Source organism: Centrocercus urophasianus, unplaced genomic scaffold (assembly GCF_019232065.1).
Source record: "Centrocercus urophasianus isolate 14NV4802_14NV808 unplaced genomic scaffold, USGS_Curo_1.0 seq_12, whole genome shotgun sequence".
NCBI classification, from domain to species: Eukaryota; Metazoa; Chordata; class Aves; order Galliformes; family Phasianidae; genus Centrocercus; species Centrocercus urophasianus.
Genome location: NW_024884364.1, coordinates 876,467 through 901,591, shown reverse-complemented (window position 1 = coordinate 901,591; position 25,125 = coordinate 876,467). Strand labels below are relative to the sequence as shown.

The 25,125-nt window shown below is 41.2% G+C and overlaps 1 protein-coding gene and 1 long non-coding RNA gene across 5 annotated transcripts in view; both read right to left on the bottom strand.

Moving 5' to 3' along the window:
• Positions 1 to 9,990, bottom strand: part of A2M (alpha-2-macroglobulin) — a 28,476-nt gene extending 18,486 nt beyond the window's left edge. For both annotated transcript variants that reach the window (XM_042809644.1, XM_042809643.1), the window contains exons 1-12: positions 9,760 to 9,990; positions 8,567 to 8,750; positions 7,476 to 7,635; positions 6,535 to 6,587; positions 6,037 to 6,057; positions 5,544 to 5,712; positions 4,341 to 4,425; positions 3,424 to 3,547; positions 2,102 to 2,216; positions 1,756 to 1,865; positions 1,142 to 1,300; positions 64 to 291 (exon numbers count right to left, since the gene is read on the bottom strand). In XM_042809644.1, coding sequence (XP_042665578.1) covers positions 64 to 291; positions 1,142 to 1,300; positions 1,756 to 1,865; positions 2,102 to 2,216; positions 3,424 to 3,547; positions 4,341 to 4,425; positions 5,544 to 5,712; positions 6,037 to 6,057; positions 6,535 to 6,587; positions 7,476 to 7,635; positions 8,567 to 8,750; positions 9,760 to 9,842 — 1,491 coding nt within the window. In that variant the 5' untranslated portion in view covers positions 9,843 to 9,990. The remainder of the gene's footprint in view (positions 1 to 63; positions 292 to 1,141; positions 1,301 to 1,755; positions 1,866 to 2,101; positions 2,217 to 3,423; positions 3,548 to 4,340; positions 4,426 to 5,543; positions 5,713 to 6,036; positions 6,058 to 6,534; positions 6,588 to 7,475; positions 7,636 to 8,566; positions 8,751 to 9,759) is intronic.
• Positions 9,991 to 15,846: 5,856 nt separating this feature from the next.
• LOC122156164 lies at positions 15,847 to 25,062 on the bottom strand. Of its 3 annotated transcripts, none has more exons than XR_006167395.1 (3): positions 19,837 to 25,062; positions 17,886 to 19,756; positions 15,847 to 17,729 (listed from the first exon to the last, which is right to left on the bottom strand). It is a non-coding gene; the product is annotated as an uncharacterized LOC122156164 (long non-coding RNA). The 3 variants fall into 3 exon arrangements; XR_006167394.1 differs by having other exon boundaries at positions 15,847 to 17,968; positions 19,412 to 19,756; XR_006167396.1 differs by having other exon boundaries at positions 15,847 to 19,756; positions 19,837 to 22,575; positions 24,881 to 25,062.
• Positions 25,063 to 25,125: the final 63 nt, after the last annotated feature.

Genomic DNA, 25,125 nt, shown 5'->3' with positions numbered 1-25,125 from the left:
ACTCCACTTCTTTCCTTCACAATTGCCAGTGACATCCTGACTGCATGGGAAGTGCAAGCTTACCAGGTAGTAGAACATGACTTTCTTCTTCTCTCTTACAGCTTCTGGTGTAAGGATATAGTGAACCCGGACCTCAGCTGAGGAGCCACAGCTCAGTGTCTCAGACGTGGGCTCAATTTTGAGGAAGCTCTTACTAGGAGAGTAAAAGCGCTTTAGGTGGAGATAACCATCTTCATAATTTGGATTAACCCATGAATGGTCAAAGCAGTAGGAGTGTGTTTTATGAGTTGCCTGAAAAAGCAGAAAATAGGCTAGGTATTAGGAGGAAGTTTTTCACACAGAGAGCGGTGACACACAGGAGGAACAGTCTGCCCAAGGAGGTCGTGGATGCCCCATCCCTGGAGGCATTCAAGGCTAGGCTGGATGTAGCTCTGGGCAGCCCAGTGATTAGCGACACTGCCCAAGACAAAACAAAAAACAACAACAAAACAAACAAACAAACAAAAAAAACCACACATGACTCTGGAAAATATAATATAGGGCAGTGGTATCCTGAATAAATAATTGAGAATTATTCACTCCCAGTGAAGCCGAAGTTTGTCTCAGTTGTTTGCTTACTATCAGTAACACCTCAAGGTTTCTTCACCCTAACATCTTGCCTTCTCTAATTATCAGTTTGTTTAAAGAGAAAATAAGTTTTTCTTTACCCCACAGGCACATTGTGGTAACTTCTGGATAATTTTTAATGGTTTTATTCTGTGGCAAGAAAATTGTATGGAGAAAAGAAAATATAATTATAGACAATATAATTAAAACAATAATAATAATAAATAAAAATAATTAAAATAATATAATTATAGAAAAACTGCCCTATTCCAAGGTGAAACTATATGTTCTCATGATTTTTCTTCTAAACCTATTGTGCTATTGCCAAGCCTAAATCAAATACAAGTTAAGCATGATTGTCATGTGGAAATCTAATTTGCTGCATGGCTATTTCCACCACAGTGATGGCAAGACTGGTACAACCAATCAGGAGCAAGAAGCTAAGCGCTTTTGCACTTATAGGAGAAACTTAAGGAATAGTCTTCCACTGCCACGTCCTGCTGGTTAGTTTCATCACCTCTGCCCCAGGACTCACTCTAATTCCAACAGAATCGAAGTACAACATGGACGTGTTCAAGGCAAATAGTGCCCTGCCCTCTTCATTCGTTGTGTAGTTCATTTCCTGGCCTCCTTGTAAAGAAATCGTCACAGTTTCATTGGCAATTGGAGCACCAGACCCATCCACAAGTTTAACCTGTAGGAGTAAAAACAGAATGATACAGGACAGCAATGCCTGCCACCTGTACAGGTTGGTATGTTGCAAAGGTGAGGATGTTGGGTCTGTCTTGAGACAGAGACATTTCCACTGTATTTTACATGTATATTACATGTTTCAAGGAGAGCTGCAGATTTTCTGAATCTTTTTCATCTCCACCTCTGTGTCAGAAGAGTGGACACAGACTGACATGCATTAACATCAAGTAAGGCCTCTTATTAAGCAGGAGACCAGAGAAGCAGAACTTGAAACACAAGAATATTGAGTTATGCTCTCAGCTGCTATTCTCTGGTTACAGAACTTGCAAAGTAGTGGAAGCCCCCAGGCATTAGCTGTACTGAGCTCCAGAATCTTTGCAGAGGTAGGCAGATATCCACCCAGGAGATTCAGTAGCATGATTGTTAAGAATTCACAACACTTCTCAGTTTTCCTACCTGCCCAAAGAAGGGGATTCCAGGTTTGTAGTAAGAATCTGAGTTCTCAAAGGTAATTTTGCTGATGGTAGTTGTGATCTCAGAGAAGCTTGTTCCAGTCAACACAATTCCTGTAAGAAGCATGAAGGATTGATTGATTTGCATCTCGCTGACAAGAATTACTTTTACTCCATACCAGCTCTCCTTTGCTGGTCAACCATTTGCTTGGTGCTCTTGGAACCTGGGCAGGAAAGTTTTAAAATTCCGGAACTGGGAGTCTACACTTCTCCTTCCTCTTACTTGGCAGTCTGCTCTGCTGGTATCTCCTGGGCTTGTTATCTGGCTCTTTGACCTAGATCATTCATACCTGTTTCCTCCTCTTCAATCCTAGCATCCACATGGAGCTTGTTCTCATATCCAATTCTCTTGAGCTGGAATAACTTGGTTTTTACCAGTTTAAAAATGCAGCCATGGTTGTCTGTCTTTTGGAAGAAAAAAATAATAATAATATTACAGTCTCATGTACTGTAATGTTTATCCAACATAATGATCCCATCACTGTGTGCTACCTTGAAATGGGAGAGAAGCCCATAAGTTCATAGGTTATTCTCTTTTTTGTTTTTACTGAAACTGGAAAACAGCCATAAATAACTTGGCACTGAGCATTCTGAAGTACCTACAGGAATATCAAAGCAAAGAACTTGCAACCTAGATTTTTATTCGTGTGTATGAAGTTTGGAATTCTTGATTCTCTTGATACCAAAGCACAGGGAATTATTCACGTGTATGCCACACCAAGTGTTTGCCAAAAGACAGGCACATTAGAATATAGCTGCTGACTTAAAATGCACAAGTTTGAGTGGTACATAAACCATACATAAAGATTGTATGGGTGTAAAGAAGAAGACAGCTAGAAATGTATCTCCAACGCTTGCCATCTCTTATTAGCATCTTCATATCCAAGGCAGGTCTCTATAGTAAAGGGAGGAGCTACCTGGAACAGAGGAATACTGCAGTATTTCTATTTCTGTTTAGCATGGATAACAGCAGCAGAGACAATTGCAGGAATTATACCATAGCATACTGTAAGGACCACCCTCTTTTCTGCTTGCTCTATTATCTTGGTTCATTTCCACAATTGCTATTACCTCTGTTTCTGTCAATTAAGTTAGCACTGCTGCACATGCAGTCCATGCTCCAAAGAGTTTTGCTCTGTAGAGCACTGTCAAGGGGATGTGAGTTGTCTCTCTTTCTTAGCCACTGCTCCTAAATTCATGTTCCTTTCCTCTTTCCTTAAACTGCATTACCCCTCCCCCAGTTTCTGTTCCTTTCTTGCCTCGAAGAACAGCTTTTGATCCCACACACTTTGATGAGTTAGCTGTTCATCCTTTCTATCTTTTAGTCCCTTATATTCTCTAATCTACTGAGTTGTTTTCTTTTCTTTACTTTCTTCCTTCTGTATCACTTTCTCGCTTAAATGTGCATCTTGCTTACTACAGAGACCTTTCACATTTCAACTTACATCCAATCTTCTTTCCTTCTTCAGGCTTCCTTAAAATACATGGAATCACTCCCCTCTTCAGACTCATGTTTCTACACACTGTAGCAGAGCAAATTTATACCTACAAGGCAGGCTTAATAAACAGCATCTTCTCCTATCACTCCACCTGATGAATACTCAAGACTCACCTGTCCAGAGAATTCATCGCATACTGCCTTAGCCTCTTCACCATAGCAAGCAGTGGCTGGGTATTCAAATTTCCTGCAGACACGAAAGCTCACATGGCCAGGAACAGGCTTGCCAAATGTGTATCTATAAGCAGAGAGGACAGAAAAAACAGAGCTATTATCAGTGTAAGAGAGGGTGGAGGAAAATGGTTAGTTCACCACGGGTGGAGCCAAAATTTTTCCCTAAACTGCCTCCAGGATTTGTAGGCTAATTGTACCAAGTAAAAGGCATCAAGAAATTTGGTAACATTTTAGAATCAAAGTTGGCAATGAACCTAAGATTCAGTACAGCACTGAATCTTATAATTCTGATTGAATTCCTGGGAATAAGACATGACTTTCCAAAAGTCATTTACTATAATGCTTATTCACTGACAATATGCCTAGACTTAGAGAACATGATGCAAGTATCTACCCTACCACCTGATGCAACTGTTTATGTATGCAATAGGTTTTTCAGCTCATTTTTCATCCCATTCTGTGTCTTTCCCTGCAAGATGCATGTAGAATACGCCATGTAGAATCAAATGATGTGGCCCAGGGGAAACATGACATGTTTTTTTTATGTAGAAGCCACAGACAAAAATGCCATTCTCGGCTGAACTAAATAGAAGACCTCTTCTCTAGCACTGCAGCTGAATCTTAAATCCTCTAAGACTTTTATATAAAAGACTGTAAAAATACTCCCCTCAAAAAAACAGAACAAATACTCCTAAGCAATAATGTTGTAAAGCCTTTTTGCTAATGGTTTGAATAGCCTTACTGGTCCTGGGACCTCAAGAATGATTGAGAAATGTAATAAAACCCCTCAATTAGACTTCAGTAATGCTAAAATAAAACCTGAAACAAAGAAGTATTGAAAGAAGAATGATACTCACAGACCACAAACTGTCACCTTCAGCTCCTCATCAAGAATGGTGATAACCTTGGGCATTTTCACTGTTACTTCAAATTTTGGAAGCACTGCAGCAAAACCAAAGGACAAAAGTTAATTTGGGGGGGGATTAACATTAGAATGAAACCTGAAGGCCACATAACTACAAATGTCCTGAAAGACTTTTGCATCCAAGCTGTCAGATTTTTGTGGCCAGTGTCATTTACACATCCCACAGAAGTCTAAGTAAACCACTGGCATTCAGCCAGCCTCTATGCCAGGTAAGAAAACTGGTTTATGATACTTATCTATTAAAATAAAGCATCTCCTGAGGTAACACAAGGATTTATCAGTCTCACAGCAGAATGATATAAAGAGTTAAGTCAAAGGTTTCTCACAAATATTTAGAGATGGGACTGTAGCCTGATCTCTGCATTTCCAAAGCATATATACCTTACCAGTCTGGAAAATAGGAATGACCCAGTAGCTTCTCTGCTGACTTACGACAAGATGACCTCATATCCAAACCCTGCTGCAGGAGAGGTCATGGACAGTGACCACCTTGGGTGAACTAGGAGCAATTCAAGACAGCGAGCTTCCAGAAGGCTCATCTGGGCTGTATGATCATGGCAGACCATGTAATGCAGGCTGCACTTGGCTTGCTGAGGTGTTCTGGACTGATCACTGGAGGTGATGTCAGGGGGAAGTAGGAGCCATGTGCAAGTTTGTACTAGGATTCCATTTCCTAGCCAAGCAGACTGGACTGACACAGGAGGACAGGAAAGATTTACAGCCCCAGCCTACAACAGAAGGTCAGAACTTAGCAACTCGAGGGAGACCTAGGTTCAGAGTATGACACTTAACACGTGTGTAGCCAGCTGAAGAATAGGCTGTGACTTCAATCACCTCTGAAAGGAAGTACAGCCACTGGTCACCAACATAGACCGCTACAAGCATACTAGCTCCTGCTAGAAGCCTTGTTGATATGGGCACTGCATGGCCTGGATTTTAGGAAGGAGTAGAGATAGGTTGCTCAAGTTCTTCAGTCTTCATTCCGCCAGAACAGATGAAGCTTATGAAGGAGAAAACACAGAGATATTTTCCAGCCCTGCTGGACATCTTGATTATATCTACCACTCTGTCCAATTCCTCTTTCCTGCCCCTACTGGAATAGCTGCTAGGAACCTGAAACCACTGCAACAATTACCATACTCCTCCACAGTGAAGGGATGATGGATTGTCTTCCCAGAAGCCTTCTGTGCAACCACTGAGTAAGTCCCTTGAATGGGCTCAGTAGTGAGGTTGAAAGACAGCTGCATTAACCCTTCTCTTATCTCAGCCTCCGTCCACTGGTACAGACGGTTTTTCTTTGGGTCCTACAGATAATGAGACCACAAGGAGATTGTGAGAACAGTGTGAGGCTGCAATGGTAACTAACTAAAAAGCACTAATGGAAATAGTGAGAGTAGGCACAACCCCAGTATCAAATGAGGCTCAGGGCAGAAACAGCAGGATTTTTTGGGGAGTTCAGGGCTGGACAACAGAATGAGCCCTAGGCCATAGGTATCATAATACAAGTTAAAACTTTATGTGTTTGAATAAATATTATGAATCTGCTGTATAAATAAAATAGACAAGAATCATCTTGAGGCAACTGGGAATGTGATAGATCTGAACATGAATTTAATGAGTATACATACCTCAATGTAGACCAGCGGAAGCTAGAAAGGGAAGAAATTAAACAGCATATTTAGAATCCATGTTTGGAGAGTGTGCAAACAATACAGTCAAATGACTAGGACTACAAACATATTTTGGAGAAAAAGCTGATAATACAATGGGATAAGGAAGAAAGCCCCTGATAGAGAGCAGCAGAGCACTTTGATGTTAAGCATTTGCACAGGATAGAAAAGTCAGCTAAAACCAACTGTGGCACATGTCCACTGCAATAATGGCAGATTTTCTCACTGTTGAGGTTTTTACATCCGCATTGTTCATTTAAAGTTATATTCTCTAACCATTCCAAGAATGCAGAAATCTGAAGAATAGATCCTCTTAGCAAGATCTGAAATAACCTGGGAATTGCACAACTATCTCTGTGTACTGAGAGATCTCCACAAGAGACACCTCTTTCCTCACTTTTCCCACAAAGGTGACTTAAAGCCAAACAATGATTGAAAAAGAAGTGTTATACTTACCACCTCATTCAAGGGATGGAAGTTTTCATCCAGAGAAACAATTCTGAAAAGGACTGATGGACAAAAGCAGAGTGAGGTTCCACAGAACAGACACCAACCAGAAAACATTAGTTGCAAACACAGATGGTGCAAGAGAGAACAGAGTAATTCTCTTCTACAGAAATTCCATTCACTAGAAAGTTAAATCATGCTATGTTACCCATGTAAGAGATATTAATCAGAGGATGCTAGGACCAGAATCACGGCAATGTGAACATTTTATTGATGGTGGGCATCAGTTTAATTGAGGACAAAGTTAAATTTAAGTTGCCTTTGTCAACATCATGTTTTCACATTGGAATTAACATGTCTCTTGTAATTTTGTTCTAACCAGATTAACTTCTCAGGAAGGATGAATGCAAGCAAATCATTTTGGCACCTGGCTGCAAATTTGTGTTGGCTCTAGATAAACAGAGAATTCAGCATCTCTTTTATGACATTTGTTCCTGCCCAGGCCAAGTTTAGAAGATGAATGGCTCAGAAGAAATGGCTTATATGGTTTTATCTATCTTCATAGTGCAAAATCAGCTGCCACTTTGAAAACTATTTCATGACTTAGCCTGAACTTTCACCCTGTTTTCTATAAAATAAATATCCAGTCACTGCTCTAGTTTTTGTGGTTATAACAAAAGAGTTCAAAACAGCACAAAAGGGGATCCAGCTGCATAGACCACAACAACAGAACTCCCAGCGGCAACGTAAATGTGTGTAGGTGCCCCAGTTACATGCATATTCTTTAAAATTCTCCAAATTGTTCCCATGTGGAGCTTTAAAAACATACACCTCAGCCATGTGAGACTGATCTTCCAATCTCCAGTGAAAGCAGTCAACATCTGGCCTGAACAGCACAACAATTTTAGGAATTTCTGCTTCAAGTACAAATCTCCACCCCCTCTTCGTACCTGTCTGTCCAGGCTTGTAGATAGGTTTGTCTGTCTGGACGAAGACCAAACTCTCAGAATTCTTGACCAGCACTGACTTGCGGCTTCTGAACTGCAGAGTCTCCCCCTTCACTGTCACAGTAATAAATGTGACTGCTGACTGGCTCTTTGATTTTGGAATCTGGAGAATTGTAAGAAGGCAACTATGGACTACTTGTAAAGGCCTCTTGAACAGGCTTTCCTAAAATAATAGATCTAATGTAATTGTGACAGACCCGGCACAGAGATGAAGGGACTGGAATCAGGAACAAGAGACTGATCTTTTCTTGTACTATATTCCTCTACTTTCCTATTGCTATGCAGTGATCATGCAAGTATTATGCAGTAAAGGAATTCAACTCTGCAACTCATTTTTAAGAAGTCCTTCCTGCATTGATGAAAATCTGTCTCTTCCATCTTGACATTCACAGAGGAATGGAGTAATCCCCCTCTTCTTTCAGGCAATATCTCTAATCTTTGCATAACATTTCCTTTTTCAAACCAGCCATACCAGATCTCCATACATCTCTCTCCAAGTGACAAAATAGCAGTCTTCAACATGTGCATGACATAGATGTCAACTGTTAAGTATTCTGAGAACCAGTTCTTCAGCCTTCAGGCCAAAGATATAATCTGTATAGTGAGCCAGGTTACCAGCATTCCCAGTTGCCCAGGACTGTTGCTTTAGACTTAGGAACTACCAATTACATAAGTCACTCCAAAAATAATGCCTCCTATTTATTTCCATGGAAACTAAAGCAGATCTATAAAGCACAATAATACTACTTGGTAGAGCAAATTCTCAGCTACAAAACAATATTTTTTAACATATTTGCCAAATCTACTTTTCTCCAGGCCTCTCCTCTTACTGTCCTAAACAGCGGCAGGCTTTCCGGGATTCAGCATTTCTCATTTAGATATCTTTGCTAAGGAGAGCTCAGCAGTGACAGTGTTTTGAGGATAGACATGAGTATAACTGTGGCCAAGAGGAAAGTGAATACCTGTTCAGAGTTACTCTGTTTGTTACTACTCAGAGCCGCTAGAGTTTATTCTACAGGGATTAAGATACTTACAGTGAAAGGAATGCAGGTAAACAAATCATTCTCCGACACCACATCATTAATCAAGCTCCTGTTTTCCCCTTGATACTCAATTGCAGCATTCAGCGACACAGATTCATTCAGGTGAGTCAGCTGAACACAGATTTTCTCAGGGGAATCTGTGTGTATCAGAAACGGTAGAAGCACCATGTACTGCCTGGAAAGAGGAGGGGAAGATTAGGTGAGATGTGCAGGAGGAGCACGTAGCTGGAGCTGTACAGAAAGAGCAAATAAACCAGTCTGACTTCACCATACAGGAAAAGGATTTCCTTCATGTCTGCTAACAGTAGGGAAAAGCAGAGAGGCTGCTGTTGAAAGTAAAATACCACAGAAAATTCTCAATGCAAATGTCTGGAAGGGATATTTTTTCCAAACTTTAGCACAACAGAAGCACTCGATTCTGAGATTGTGAATGGTGTGGTAAAAAACAAAAAGTCAATTGTCACCTTTGCCAGACAATATTTGTCACTCCTTCATACCAATAGGGCAAAAGAGAGTAAGGAAAGAACGCAGTAAGATACAGTCTGCTAGCTGTCTGCTAGTACCACACAGATCTAACAGCCACAGTTCTACAGTGACATATAACCCTGGCTGAGAAGGAAATTTTCATTCCTTTGGCTGAACTGAAGAATATGAATTAAGAAATAAAACCATTTATGGTCATGCCAGATTTGTCATTTGCTTTTTTTTTTTTTTTTTTTTCCATGTTATTAATCAAAAAACCCACTCACATCTCCCAGGCATTTCGACCAAGGAGTAAGGTAATAAATGAAAGAAATGTTTGTCTTTTCAAAAACAATCTCTGAAGAAAAAAATGAGTGTGTAAACGGTTATAAAAAGTTGTCTTTTAAGTAAATAATCAATTTGGTGCAAGAAATTTTGCTAAAATGCTGTCAGCTCTCTGAAAAAGCAAAAGCTCTTTCTTTCTGCTCTCCTTCTTTTTGTTTTATTTGTTTATTTAGGCTGCAGTTTTATTGATATCTCAATTGCACAGACTCTCCTTAGTCCCTCAAAAGCACCAGAGCTGCTGTTTGTAGAAGACATTTTACCCAGCCCTTGTGTCTTTGTTCCAAGGTAAAAGAAGGTAGTTGAAAGATGAAAGACAAAGAAACACAGAAATAAACCCAGGTCTCCAGCCTGCCTAAAGTCTCCCCCATGTAGCTTACGGTTCTGTGATGAGTGAAGCATCTCCAAGGAGGAAGAAGAGGAGAATGAAGATGTTTAATTTGCTGGACCCATCTTTCCCCATGGTGCAGAATTGGCTGTGGTTGGGTAAAATATCCGCCCAGCCTAGTCCAGTGGTGCTTGTACTGCTACTCTGTCCCCGAGTCAACCCTTTATACTCTGCTGCAAACAGTCCAAGCGCTGGTGGAGATAAGGACTAGGGTCCAGGCACCATCCAGAAATGGGAGAGGCTGCAAGGAGGAGCTCTTTGAATCCAGGCAGAAGTCCAGATGCAAAAGGAAAGAGGGAGGGGAGGATGCCTGCAGGATAGAGCTGTCTCTCTTTGGGGCAGGGCAGCAAGAAATGGAGGAGCAAGAGTGGTAGCTAAAGCAAAGAAGGGTTAACAGCAGAGGGTAGAAAAAAGACCTCAATTTACAGCAAGACTCCTTGTGTAGGGCTGCACCTGTCTCTGATCCTGGAGGCTGCTGGAGGAGAGATTATTTCCTTTCAGCTGGGAGAAGAATGAGTGAGTGTTTGGGAAGCAAGAGTGAGTTTGCCAGTTATTACAAGCAGGACAAATATGTCAGTCTTACAGATCTGAAATCAGGGAATGCAAACTGTGAAAACGTTACTCCTCTACCCACTCTGCTCTCTTGTGCAGTCCATTCCTAGTCTCACAATAGCTAATGCCAGGAAAAGGGGCCAGAGAGCAGCTGGACAATCAAACCTGGGATAGCCTGACCTTCACCTGACAGAAACACGGACAGTAACATGAGGAGAAGCTGCCAAAAGGTCAACCCAAGTAACAGCATGTAACACATTAACCATTCCCCGGAACAGAACTTGCTCACATGCTGCAGAACATACGCAGCCTGGGTCATAGTTCTTGTTCCAGGTCAAGTTATTGGGATATATAGATCAAATTATTGCTTTTTGATGGAGTCCTTCTTGGTTTCAATACTCGAAAATCCATGTATAGCAGTGTGATGGGTAATGTAACTAGAGGGAAATTTCTTTTTGACAATTGCCTTTATTGTAGTTACCTTGGTCTGCAGCAGGAAGATCAATAGCTCTGGTAATTATTACCCTTGCAAGTGGCTGGATGTATGCGTCTTTCTCATAGTCCTAACTCAAACTCCAAAGAATAGACATCTGTGTTACAGAACGTAAAACATAATTTGGGCATTAAAAAAGCCTAGGATAAAATGATTACCTGTCTGTCCTTCCCTCCTCCTACTACCATCATAAGTTTCTTAAGCTCAGAAAGTTTGGAGTTAAGAAATCCAAGTGCAATTACACAACAACCCTTCGTTAGAGACCTCATTCTGTCCCGTAGTGACCTTGATGGGAAAGAAAAGAGAATAGTTTTGCATGTCTGAGTTCCTTGGGGAATTCACAAAAGAAACACAGTCCAAGATTGTGCTCCGCCTTCTCTATATGGTACCTTAATGTTGTTCTGTCCGTCCAGAAAAAATGTAACCCAGATTTGCCTCACTCGCATAGAAGAGGGTTTGTACTTGGGATGGTCAAAGCCTTTTTGTTTACATTAGTTTGAACTGACTGACTGGTTACAGGAAAGAGGTGTAGGACTGCACACAGCAGGAGAAGCCTAAGCTGCACTTTTTAGAAAATAGTCTCACACTGATCAAAAACCATGATCTTTATGACTAAAGATCCTCCTTGTTCCTGAGAGCACTCTGTAGCCAAAATCTGAGAAGTGTTTACTGTCAGTTAAGGGAGCAGGTTTGTAAAGGCTTGAAAATTCCAGTAGGTACCAGTGAACACATGCAGATACCAAACCACCTTTCAAAATTTGCCCTCAAGCTGCTTGGCCTCCATAATAGTCCCAATAGCATCTTTGGTTCTGCCAGACTAATTGCTAGGGTTTATGCATGACCAATGTGTTTCACTTTTTTATAGATGATAGCATAGACAAGGCAGTGACAATCAGCTTTCCCTCAATCTCTTTTTATTTCCATCTGCTGAGGGTATAGCTGAGAACATCAGTAGGCTTTCTAGAGTTTTTTGGCTAACTTTTAAAAGGTTATCTCTTGAGGTCCTCAAGGAAACACCGTGGAGATGTTCAAGGCCATGCAATCTGATCTAGCAATTGGCAATTCTGCCTGTGGCAGGGGGGTTGGAACTAGATGATCTTTGAGGTCCTTTCCAACCCAAGTATTTCTATGATTGTATGAAAACTCCTTGTCCTGTTTTCAGCTGGAATAGAGTTAATTTTGTTCAGAGTGACTGGTATGATGCCATGATTTTGATTTAGGCAAAAAACAATGCTGATAATACAATGGAATTTCAGTAGTTGTTGAACAGTGCTTACACTAAGTCAAGGGCTTGTTAGATTCTCATGCTACCCTGCCAGTGAATAGGCTGGGGCTGGACAAGAAGCTGGGAGGTGACACAGCCAGGACAGCTGACCAGGACTGAACAAAGGGATATTCTGTACTGTGTGGCATCATGTTGAACAGTAAAGCTGATGGATTTGGCCAGGGCGGGATGGCTATTGCTTGGGAATCAGGCTGGGCACCAGTTGCTGAGTATCTTCCAAGGGGAAGATACATGGGGGTGTACTGCATTTCCCAGGAGCCTCCACATGATTTCCAGTTCCGGCTGACAGGAATCTGGTCCCATGGATTTGTGCACCTTCATTAGATGGTCTCAAACATCAGATCTTCATTTAGAGCAGGCAGATCTTCCTTCTCCAAGTTCTTACCTTTGCTTTTTGCATCTTGGACAATGTAGCTATAGACCTTGCTTGTGAAGACTGAGGCAAAGAAGTCATGGAGCACTTCAGCTTTCTTTCTCCATATCTCTCGTGACCAGGGCTCCAGTTTCCTTACAGAGAAGACCAATATCTTCCCTGGCCTTCATTTTATCACTGATATATCTGTAGAGTTTCTTCTTGTTCGCCCTTTACATCCCCGGCTAGCTTTAACTTTATCTGGGTTTTAGCTTTCCTAACTTGATCCCTGGTTGCTCAGACAACTTCTTTGTAAGTCTGCCTCCCAGGTAACCCATTCCCTTCCTGCTTTCAACTCCCTACAGACTTTCTTTTTATGCTTAAGTAAGTCCAGAGTTCCTCGTTGATCTACAGAGGCCTCAAAAATTAGATTCTCCTATTTCAGTCACGATTTTCCCTTTCTTTCTCTTCAGTGGGGAGGGAAGGGCGTCACATGATTAACTCTTCAAACTCCAACACTATTTTGGCACTCAGTGTAGGGCTCAAACCCACGACCCTGGAATTAACAGTATCGAGGACAACTTCACTAACAAGGGGGATCTGGCTGAAGCAGTGAGGGCAGCCTTCATTGCAGCAACCATGAGATGGTGGAGTTCAGGATTTCATGTGGCAGGAACAGAATACCAAGCAGAATCACAACCCTGGACTTCAGTAGGCCAACTATGGCCTTTTCAATCAATTGCTAGGGAAAATCCCATGGAACGGGGTACTTGAAGGTAAAGGGGCCCAATATAGTTGGCTAGCATTTAAGGAGTGCTTCTTCCATGCTCAAGATCAGAGCGTCCCAACAGGTAGGAAGTCAAAAAAGGGAGCCAGGAGACCTGCGTGGTTAAACAGAGAACTGCTGGGCAAACTCAAGTGGAAGAGGAGAGCCTACAGTACAGGCTGGGGACTGACCTGCTGGAGAGCAGCAAAGGGGAAAGAGACCTGGGCATGACCGTGAGTCAGTTCTGTGCCCTTGTGGCCAAGAAGGCCAATGCCATCCTCCAGTGTATTAGGAGGGGTGTGTAGGTTGAAAGAGGTTCTCCTCCCTCTATACTCTGCCTTGGTGAGATCTCATCTGCAATACTGTGTTCAGTTCTTGGCCCCTCAGTCCAAGAAGGACAGGGAACTGCTTGAGAGAGGTGCAGAGCCACAAAGATGATAAAGGGAATGGAGCATCTTCCTCATAAGGGAATAACAGAAAATCCCTTCCTTTAGAAGAATGGTCCACTTTTGAAGCAACCTGATGCATTTACTTGTTTTACATTTCCTAGGCATTTATCTGGGATAAGATTGAGAGGTTATGTTTGAAGAGCTGGTAAATAAAACAGTCTAGCATGCACTGCACTGCAAAATCCTAGGGAAGGCGAAGCTCTTGCATTCTTCACATGGTAAACTAGGCAAGCTCAGAGGCATGCTAACTTCGCCTACTCTAATACCAATATCTGCTAATTCTTTACCAGGGTTCTCTGGTAAACTGTTAGATTTTCTTCCGAAAAGGCTACTAACATTTTGACAATGCAGGCAAAGTGTCTGGCATTATTTCTTAAGTCTTTTCAACTTTCTGAGCTACTAACAGGATCTTCCTTTGATAGTTGAACAGTCTCTAGTATTGACAAAATCACTCACCCAAAGTAACCTGGAAAATCCAAGATGATTGGATTTCCAGGTTTTTTTTATTGGATCTCCAGGTTTTTACGCTCTACTACACTACTTAAAATACTATTGTTTTCCTCCATTTTCGCTAGGTCTGACTGTTACAGGTGTGGTTACTGAAAAGCAGACCTACTCTTGCTGGGAATAATCCCAACTTAATTCCCTCTTCTCTGTGAACTCTATACGTGTCTTGGCAGACATCCCCTTACCTGGGTATACCAAGGTCTATATTTTCATGTTAATTTGCCCTTAATTCTCCATATATATCATCCTCTATGAATGTCAAGCCTCACATACTCAGAAATATGTAACTGAAGTCATTCTGTAAATAACATCAGAGATTTCCTGCTGTGTTGAAACTGCAACTGGATTCCTTAAAACTGCATTAAGCTGCTTCTTTCAACCAGGTAATACAAAAACAATTTCAATTATTTTAAAATAAAATTATTGGACGGACACAGTAACTTTCTTTTTGGAAGCAAGATCTTGTTTCCATTTTCTGTATATCAAAGTTTTTTGTAGTGCTTATTTACATGCGGCACAGCAGTAACAATCCCATCAACAATCACTACCAACTTATTTGCCGTCAACCTACTGAACCCTTGATCTAATATTTTCAGATGAAACCTCCAGTACTTGGGTCAATTACTTTCTCTCCAGACCTTCCTCCCAAGCACCATGCTGTGGTTCTTTGCTTTTATTATCTCTTCATTTCTACCAGTCCTCCACACTTACAACTGCAAGTAACTGCTCTGACTATACATAAACTGCAATCCCAGACTAAGGGATAAACTGATATTGGAGTCTGACACAAGTACACTTGTGTCAGGAGAAATATGATAATCTGGAAATTAGCAAAATTTCTCTTCCCTTATTGGAACAAAATCTCTGGGTGAAAAAAAGTTTTCCAGTTGCCTGTTGTCCCAAAATTTGCAATTTGCTTTTTCTATGCTACCCTGTCTTACCATGTCTATTCTATTTCACCTGAAATCTCCTAGCAGCAGGTATTTGTCCACTGTTTCCTCTCTTTGAAGTACAAAACTCCAAAGGTGTAGAGGGAAACGCGTTCTTGGCTAACTCAATAATAATAATGCAAGTAATTGTATTTCTTTGACTTGCATTCTCCCTTCTGCTCATTTGACCACTGGGAAACTGCAGGTGCAATACAATGTTGCAGTCATAAATCATAGAATCACAGAACAGCTAGGGCTGGAAGAAACCTCAAAGACCATCAAGTACCAACCCCCCTGCCATAAGCAGGGTTGCCAGCCACTAGGCCAAGTAACTGCAAGGTAACACAAGATCCTCAAAGAACATAAAAACCATTACAAGAGATAAGCTCCCTGTGCTCAGCACGATTCCTGGCTGGAATGCAAATCCTGCTCCTTTTGGAAAAGAAGTAACAGCTCCCTCTGTAGACTATTCATTGCTCAGGACAGTGTGGGTGGAAGTCACCTGTAAAAATACCAGATTTCTCTACTATTAATCAACAGAAGAGCACTTGCAAGCAAGAACCTACTGTAAAACAGTTCTCCTGGATAGACGGAATGAAGAAATTACAAGTCAAGATAAACATCTAAAAACACAAATGCATGAACACAGGATTTCTGACACTCCATGCAATTTCCAAACCTCTGTATATGAGTCACATGCACTCATGCTGGCTTTTGCAAGCTGAAGTGGCTTGCAGTTTGTTCCGTTAATCCCAAAGTTTCTGAATTAAGACTCAGAATCAAGTCAAGATGTTGATCGATAAATGTAGCTTTATTTATTAAAAGATGAGTAAGCAAGGAAAAAGAGAAGAAAAGGAGAGAAAAAATGAGAGAAAAGTAAGTCACCACTGTGGATTCTGTGACGTTCTGAGGATTTGCCCTTCTTCTTTCTTCTTCTTCTAAGTTTGAAACCATTTCCCCTTGTCCTATCACCACAGACCCTACTAAAGAGTCAGCCCCCTTCTTTCCTGTAGCTCCCCTTTAGACACTGACAGCCTCAGGTCTTTCAGCCTGACCTTGTAGGAGAGGCATTCCATCCTTTGGTTCATTTTTGTGATGCTCCTCTGCACATGCTCCAATGGGTCTATGTCTCTCCTGAGGACTCCACATCTGGATGCAGTACTCCAGATGAGGCCTCACCAGCACATGGTGAATACAGGAGGAGGATCACCTCCCTCAACCTACTGGCCACGCTTCTTTTGATGCAGCCCAGGATATTGTTGACTTCCTGGGCAAAGTGGGGGCACATTGCTGGCTCAGATTTAGCTTCCCCCATCCACCAGTAACCCCAAGTTCTTCAGATTTGAAGGTTTATGCACCTTCACAGCTTGTAAGGAGTCATCTGAGTTGCTAAATGCACAGGTAACTTTTCCATGCAGAAACTAATCAACTAAGTTCTTGTGCTACTAACAGGCAATGGTCAACGGAACCACTAGCTTGCGAAGTAACATTAATGGTTTTGGCAAGCATGCACGCCAAAGTGCTGAGCTTTGTGGCTACAGGTGCTCATCACAGGTACATCTATTAGTGAGGTTGGGAGTACTGCTGCTTTCACACACTACAAGTGGTTAACCTTATCATTACAGTCAGTCCCTCACACAAAGGCATTTCAACATGATTACCATTAGGTATGATTACAGGAGGGAAGAGCTATGGTTCTTAGTGTGGTATGTTTACAGCTGTCTCAGTGAGCAGGAGTTCTTTCTGCTTCTTCCTTCGCACTTGCCAAAATTTCTTTTCTGATATGTCAACAAAGTAAATCATTCCAGTCTGGATACTGAATCCTAATAATAGCTACCATTACCTAAGCTCCCTCATCTGCATCCTCTCTATATGCTCCTGCCAATCCTTTCCATGATTGGCACTTTCACAATTACTGGGTCTTACTGTCTGCCTTAAAAGGCAGTCCTTGGAGCCCTCCTCCATGTTTGTTCTGCTACAGGACCTAAATCATCTATCTCTCTGAGCTACTTATAATGTTTCCCTTCTATGTTATGCTACACACCTCTCCTACATAATAAGTATAGTGCTTTTATTTCCTTAGCAATTTTTTTGTTCCAGTGCATTCTACATTTCACAGACTTCATCTAAAAAAAAAATTCAGCTTCTTCCCCTTCATTGATACGTAGCAGTGGTATTTACAGATAAGTATGAATATGTTACTCTGTTCCACAAAGAAAGAACCATCCCCAAGGGAGAATCATGCAGATGTGATTAAAGGAAGCACTGCTTGTATGATTATAATACATGTCTGTGTTAGTGAGGTTATGCTGTGGTGCAGTGTAGTTTATTGCTTGAAAACACTCTTCCACTGAAGTAACATTTGCCAGTCTAAAAGCAAATCCCGCCTCTGATTAAAGGCAATGGAGAGCTGGCTTCCTCAGACATAGAAAAAGCTGAGCTACTCAATGACTGCTTTGCCTCAGTCTTCGCTGGTGGTCAGGTTTCCCATGTCTGCCAGGGTCCTGAACCTTTAGGTGAAGGTGTGGGGAGAGGATTCCATCCCACTGTAACAGTGGAACACGTCCAAAACCTCATGAAACTGAATGTTTGTAAGTCCATGGGTGCAGACGATATCCATCCTAGGGTTCTGAAAGAGATAGCTGATGTGATTGCTGAGCAGCTCTCCATCATGTTTGAAAAATCATATCTGCTGGGTGAAACCCTCAGTGACTAGAAAAAGGGAAACATTACTCCCATTTTTAAGAAAGGAAGACCCAGAAAACTACAGGCCAACAAGCCTTACCTCTGTGCTTGGGAAGATCATGGAGCAGATCCTCCTGGAACTGCAAAGTCTCCAGTAGAACTCATGAAATCTCAGGCGCTTCTCTATGGATTGTGTCACAAAACCCAAAGAAATATATTATAAAATATATATATATATATATATATACTAGAAGTCTAGGGAATAAAATGGAGGAAGGAGAATACCAAATACACTGCCACAACAAGCACATCAGAGACTTGGTTGGAGATGGGCTACGAGTAGGATATCAGAACAATGGGATACAAAATACATAGGGAAGACTGAGAAGGCTATTCTCCATCCAATTAAAATTAAGATCAAGGTAGGTTATTAAATGAACTGCATTAATATGTAGTAGTAACAGGAACCTCACAGACTGGGCAAATACTACTAAATACACAGGAACAGAATTATATTACAGACTGTAAGATGAGGATTGTGAAAGCAATCACGTATTAGCAAACCAGCTCAAGAGTGGCAAGTCAGGAAACACATGGAAATAGGATCAGCTTGTGACTGCTGTGAACTGTGTACAGGCCCTGGCTTAGCACAATTCAATCCAGCAGCTTCTCTGTCACACTGACCACAAATATACAGAGTTTCAGCAGAAAGAGGGGAGTGGAAGGGCAGGTGATGGAAGCACAATGATGTAACAACTTCAAAAGAGAAAGCTACGGGCAAATGAGGAAGTTTTTCAAAGAGAAATTAAAAGGCATGGCTAAAGGAACAAAATACTTGTTCTTTAGGGAAAACTTCATTAGGAGAGACTATTTTAGGATCCCTCGCTAGAGGATGAAAACAAACACATATGATATATCAAGAATACTATGAAAGCACAAAAGAAAGTCAGTGCTAAAACAGAAGGGGAAGGGGCTCAACTTAAAAACAAGAATACCAGCTTTGAGAATTGAAAGCTTAGTTCAAATAAAGACAATAGACCAGATCATGAACTCTGGCAAATAAATGTGAAATTTTAGGAAGAGAAAGAGATTATTGTAGGGACCTATTGCTACATATTTAGCCTGCTACTAAGATCTTCCCCTGGAAGTTAGCTATTGGCCATTCTCAGGGAAATGTTTCCACTCATGACAGTTCATTCCAATGTTTTGTACTCAGAGCCATCTGAGGTGATCTGTTTCTATTAATCTATTTTTATTCTTAGAGAGGTTTTCAGAGTCAGTTGTTTTAAAACTTGTTTCTGTTTTATAGCATTACATTTAGACCTGTGGTTTTGGCTTAAAAAACTTCAAGAGAAACAAGGTACAATGTGACGGAGTTTAATTCTAAGCACTATCTTCCTGATAGAAAGATCTTTCCTAAGGCAAAGGTTCTGTAGCATTTCTAGAAGCCAGTCAGTCTGGAACAGTTGAACTAGGCGATCTTTGAAGTTCCCTTCCAACTGAGCTATTCTATCCTATTTTTGATTACATGGACTTGCAGAATCTTCTAGCTGCCTCACTCATAGATTAAAAGATAAAGATAAAACCATATATATTTCCTGTTACGTCATATAGAATGACTCTCACCTTTGCACATGGGAGAACAGTGGGAGAACCGAAGAACTTGAACTCTGCAGCTGTTCTCTGTGTCTGCTTGCTCTTGTAAAGTCACCTTCGCATCTCTAGTGACATACTTTTAATCAATCAAATAATCAAATTGAGCCTCAAGTGAATAGAATCAACTGTACTTAAAGGCGGTGTAGATGTTCTCTGCAGATCACAGAATCCAAGACAGGTAAAGGTGTGAGTCCATCTGGTCCAAACCTTGCTCAAGCAGGGACATCCAAAGCAGTTTGCCTAGGACCACACCCAGGCAGCTTTTGAAGACCTCCAAGAAGAGAGACTTTACAACTTACCTGGGCAATTTTATAACTGAAAAATAAACAAGAGGATAAGTATCTGTTGAAACACAATTGTCCTGAGACCACATGCTCAGAAAAAATTATTTGTACCTGTGTTTTTATTCTCCTGTTGCCTCTGAAAGTAAGCATCTCTTGCATTCTTCAGGCTCCTGCTTTTAGGGGAAACTGCTCCCAGGAGAAGGCTATAGGAATGTCAGTGAAACAGTTAATTCTTAAATGCCATCTGAGCTGGTACCTACTGGCAAGAAGTAGAGCAGTTCACTCTATTGTTTCAAAGCAACTACAGAAAAAAAGAAAAAAAACTTATTCAGCAAATTAGCACTAAAAATCTCAGAGCACCTCTACAAACCAGAGCAGTGGGAGAGTTCTCTTCAGTTTTTAAAACAAAACAAAAAAACTAAAAAACTATACCATTAAATAATTTTGTGGAGGAAAAAAAGAAAGTGAAGGAGGCAAATTTATACTGAAGTGTTCAACCTTAATTTGAGCCTCACTTGAGTTGCAATGATCAACTCAGGGAAGTGAAATAAAAAAATTCATAAATCAAGACTATTATTACTTGCATTCCCTCTTCCTAAGACAGGTTCACGAGTTTCTTCTTGGTTCTCAACCATTGGGAGTACCACATGAAGAAGCCCTTGTAGAAAACTGAGAGCAAAGTACCTATGAGATGAGCTTGAAAAGAGGAAGGATATCTGAGTGGAGCACCCAGACATATTTGCATGTTGTCATTTGGGGAACTGTGGAAAAGATTCCCAAAGCATAAGGAGAGGATTCCTGGTGGATATTTAATGTAAATATCCAATGTTATAGCTTGCTAGTACCAAAAAAAAATATATATATATATATATATATATATCCCATTTAGTTCTATCAGAGCTCTGATATGATTACTGTGATATAACAGCATTCATCTGCAAGCATTGTAACCCACTATATTTAGGTCGGGGAGTTTAGATTTGGTTAAAAAACTGAAAGTTGCTAGCATTTTATAATTCAAGTCTTCTAGGACCATCCTAAGAATTTCATTGCACTGTCCCAGATAAATTCCCTCAGCTGGTACCTGTGTCAGTATGGGGGCAATTTATCTATGTGAAACCAGGGGGAGTAGAGGATGGGAGAAACAAGAACCCCATCATATGGCACAAACCTGGTAACTCGCTGTTACTACAAGCATGTCACACAGTCTAACACTGTTTTAAGTGACCACAGGACTTGTATTTTGGTGTAGTGTAGAATATTTCAGGCTCTCCAACAGCCAGAAAGGACACAGCTAGTATAGCTACTCATTTTTGGAGAGCCCATGTGAGAAAATACCAGCTGGTTGACCAGAGGACTGATCTATGTACCTGTGATACACCTATGATACTGGTCACAGAAATGATTTAGTGCATTTGAAAACAGAAATAAAAACGTGAGAGCACATCTCTCAAAAGTGATGGGGGCAGGGAGATGGAGGAGTGGAGCATGTTTTGAAAACAAAGGTCTTCTAAAGAAAGTTACTTAAACTGCTCTCCTTAGGGACTTCCTGCATGCAGAAGAGAGCTGAGAAATAAATAATAGGCATAGAAATTCTGTTAAAATATCAGCTCTTTCAGGCTCTTGATTTTAACACACACACACAAAAAAAAAATGCCTAAGCAATTTGGATAGGAGGAGTATTAAAAGGAAAACTGCAAACATCCCAACGCAGCATCCTGAAATTCCCATCTCTAGCAGGATTGGGATGAACACAAACAGTGGAGAATTAAATGATGCCCCTGCATTTTCTGATGCATTTGAAGATGTGTTTTCTGATGAAAGCATCTGCAAACACAAGATTGCCTCCCAAGTCAATGGAGTGAGATTGTTGGATACAAACTCTGGGGGTTCTGTGCCAACCACATACATACACAAATATTCTGAGCAGGGCACAGACATCTACTATCCCAAAGAGTCCTCTTTGCTGTAACAGCTCTGAAAAAATAGCTAAGGTCAGCTAGTAGTTTGCTTAAACACATAAACATTTACAGGAAAAGCAATCAGCTCAGGAGAAGGAAACGTTTATAAAAAGATGACCATCAATGCAAAATATCTCACTCTTCCAAGGTGAGATTTCTCAACTAAGAGAAATTGTTCAGTGTGACATTTGCTAGGCCTAAACAGAGAGAATGGAGCAGAAATGTAAGGAAAGCACTAACAAAATCTTCCTGATAATAAACTATCCTACAGGACTGTTTCAAGCTGGAAAATTGCTTATTGGGAAGTATGTAAAACTAGAAGAGAGACAACGCAGGAAGAAGCTTATCAGAAGAATTACACAGACACACAACAGAGAAAGACTAGACGATCTCATAGACCTCTTCTGTCTCTGATTTCTAATTAGTAAATGCCTCTAATTTATTACTTACTCACATCTCATCTGCCATTCGAAGAGTTATTGATGACAATTTCTTACTGCTGCTGACAACTTGAAAAGTGCAAGCCTCTTCTGAAGAAAGGGGATTAAATGCTCAATAGTAGACACTGAAAAGGGCTTGACAGAATGAGGAATGAAGGGAGAGGAGTAGTGAAAGTAGGAAGGGAGAGAGGGGAACATTCACCAGGTCACTGACTCATCCGCTTTAATGTTTTCATTAGATCTCACTTTTGCTAGAAGTAAAACCCAGCTTCCTTACCTCTCCTTTCCTGTCTAGTTTTGTCTTTTTGAGAAGTAGTAGGGGAGAATTTGACAATAAAGATTATTTCCACACTTGCTTCTGCTGAAGAAGTCTCCAATCTGCTTTCCCACACAGCAAAGCAAAGAGTGCATGACAAGATGTTGCAATCAGGCTGCTGAGTGCTGAGTGCCTGTGAAACAGGAAACTTGAGGCTACATTCAGAAGACAAAAAACGTAAAGTTGGAAAGCTGTGCAAAATAACTCAATTTATACCAATATGGGGAGTGTTGGAGATAGAACATTTCTTACGCTGACAAGGAATATCTTAAAAACAGCATGAGTGGAAGAGATTATTACTTGCAAAATTCATGCTCATTGCTTGCGAATGCAACAGGCCTTAATTGCATCGCAGCAGTAATTGTGAGAGTGTGCAGGTCTGAAGTGCTCCCTCTCAAGACAGAAGCAGATGGATAGGTACAGTACAAGACTAAAAAGACCACTGGGACAGAAGCCCAAGTGCTGTCAAAAGGGAAGTAGAGGTGTTGTTCAAAAAACAGATTAACAGCCTGATGTGCGAGGTCAGTAATCACACATTCAGGAGAGACATTCTTTATTTATTCCAGATTTGTGCAAGCCTAGATGCTGGATGGTTTCCCACAAATCAAACACACCAAACAGAACTACCACCACTATAGTTATACACAAAACTCGCAAAGCTAATAATTTTTCCAGCCCATCCTCTTTGTGATGACTGGTTAGTAATTTTTATATAATAATAATATTGTTGACTGTATACTTCCTCTACTATGCATGCACCTGGGCAGGGGTCTTTTCAATCTATGAGTGTGACTTTTAACATTATAATGAAGGTAGTTCAGCTGAGCATACACAGACCTTGAGTTTTCTTGCCAAGCTGGCAACATCCTCAAACCATCCTGATTAACGTCTTTCTCATGGTCTGCTGATTTTGTGACACCCCTGGTTAAAGGATACTAATTGTTTATTCTTCTGATACTTAAACACACCACTAGCCCAGAGTTCCTTGTTCAAATGCCTATTACAATGTTAGCTCAGTTTTTAGAGTCAGTTTTCAATAGATGTACAGCACAGGTTTGAAAAAAAAAAAGTCTTGTGAGCTTTGGGACACTTACAGAAATCTTTTTCTATATTCAACACCCAGTACAAACATGCTTGAGAAACAGGCAGGCACTGAGAGCTGCCATCTCAACATCCCCAACAGTCAGCTTCTCAACAGCGTCAGTAACAAGAGAGAAATTGAGCTAGTGAAGAGAGTCCAGCAAAGGACCACTGAGCACTATGACTAAGAAGCATCTCACACATGATGAGAGAGTGAGAGAGCTGGGACTGTTCAGACTAGTAAAGAAAAGGCTCAGAAGGATCTCATTACTGTATATAAACACCTGAGAAGAAGGTACAGAGAAAATGGAGCCAGACTCTTCTCAATGGTGCCCAGTGCCATGATCAGAGGGAACTGGCACAAACTGGAGCACAAGAGGTTCCCTCTGAACACTGGAAAGCACTTCTGAGATGTGGGAGTGATGGAGCACAGGCAGAGATACAGTGGGGTCTCCTTTTTGGAGATCTTCAAAAGCCACTTGGATACCTAGTGTACCCACTCTAGGTGGCCCTTGCCTCAGTAGAGTGATCAGGTAACCTCCAAGGGTCCCAGTCAACCTCGGTCTTTCAGACATCAGAGCAACACAGGAGAAGGGATGTCTTTCCTGAACAATTTCAGTGGAAATTAGAGAAGTGTAGGAATGGTTGTCAAACTCAGTAAGGGAAAAAACTGCTATAGTCATTTTGAGAGCTTAGTTGGGAACATAAAGTGCGGCTGGAAAGAAATCAACAAAATTCAGATACTGCTTAAATACCCAGACTAAGGAGGGAAGGCCATGACCAACAGTTGAAAAGGAATTAGGAAAAGGAAGATGTTACCTGTGGAAAAGTGAAAGTTGGTGGGAAACAATTAAGAGCTCTGTTTGATTTTTTTTTTTTTTTTAATTTTCTCTCAAATATCAGCAGTAGAGTCCTTAGTTTGGACACAGAAAACTGACAGATACACAGACAACACAGTTAATAGCTAACTGTGCGTGTAAATAAATTTCACGCAGCTTATGCAGATGCCTGTGCCACGCTCCCGGTAGAATCAGCAGTATGGTACAAGCTGTCAGACTCAATCAATCAGCTTTCCAGGACACATGCAATGCTCCTGCCCAGTTCTTCTCTGCTCAACAAGTATGTCACACAAAAGTCTCCTCCCAAACCAGGGACTTCTTTAGCATGCTTACAGTCATTAGAACCTGCATTTCCTTCTTACTAAAAGACACACAAGGCCCAGTTATCCCATCTCTTCTAAAAAATTAAAACACAGAGCACTAGAAATTGGGCTGTCACCATCGCAGTTGGGGTAAACGTCACTTAAGTAGGCCAGTCTCAGATCAAGTAAAGCTTTATTAATCGCATTCAGGACCAACCTCACCCGTGAGCAGCTGGAACTCCTCTACAGTGACACAGAACATGCAGAGGCTGTAGGAGACGCTCTTATTCAGAAGCACAGCCCATATGAAGAACGTTGATGACGTTCAGCTCCAGATGATGAGAGCTGCTATGGGGCGAACCCTCCGAGTACCGCCCACCCGGACCCAGGCGGCCCACTACGCACACCCCGCGGCACGGCCTCGTGGCGGCCCACCATGCGTGCTTCGCTACCGTCGGACGA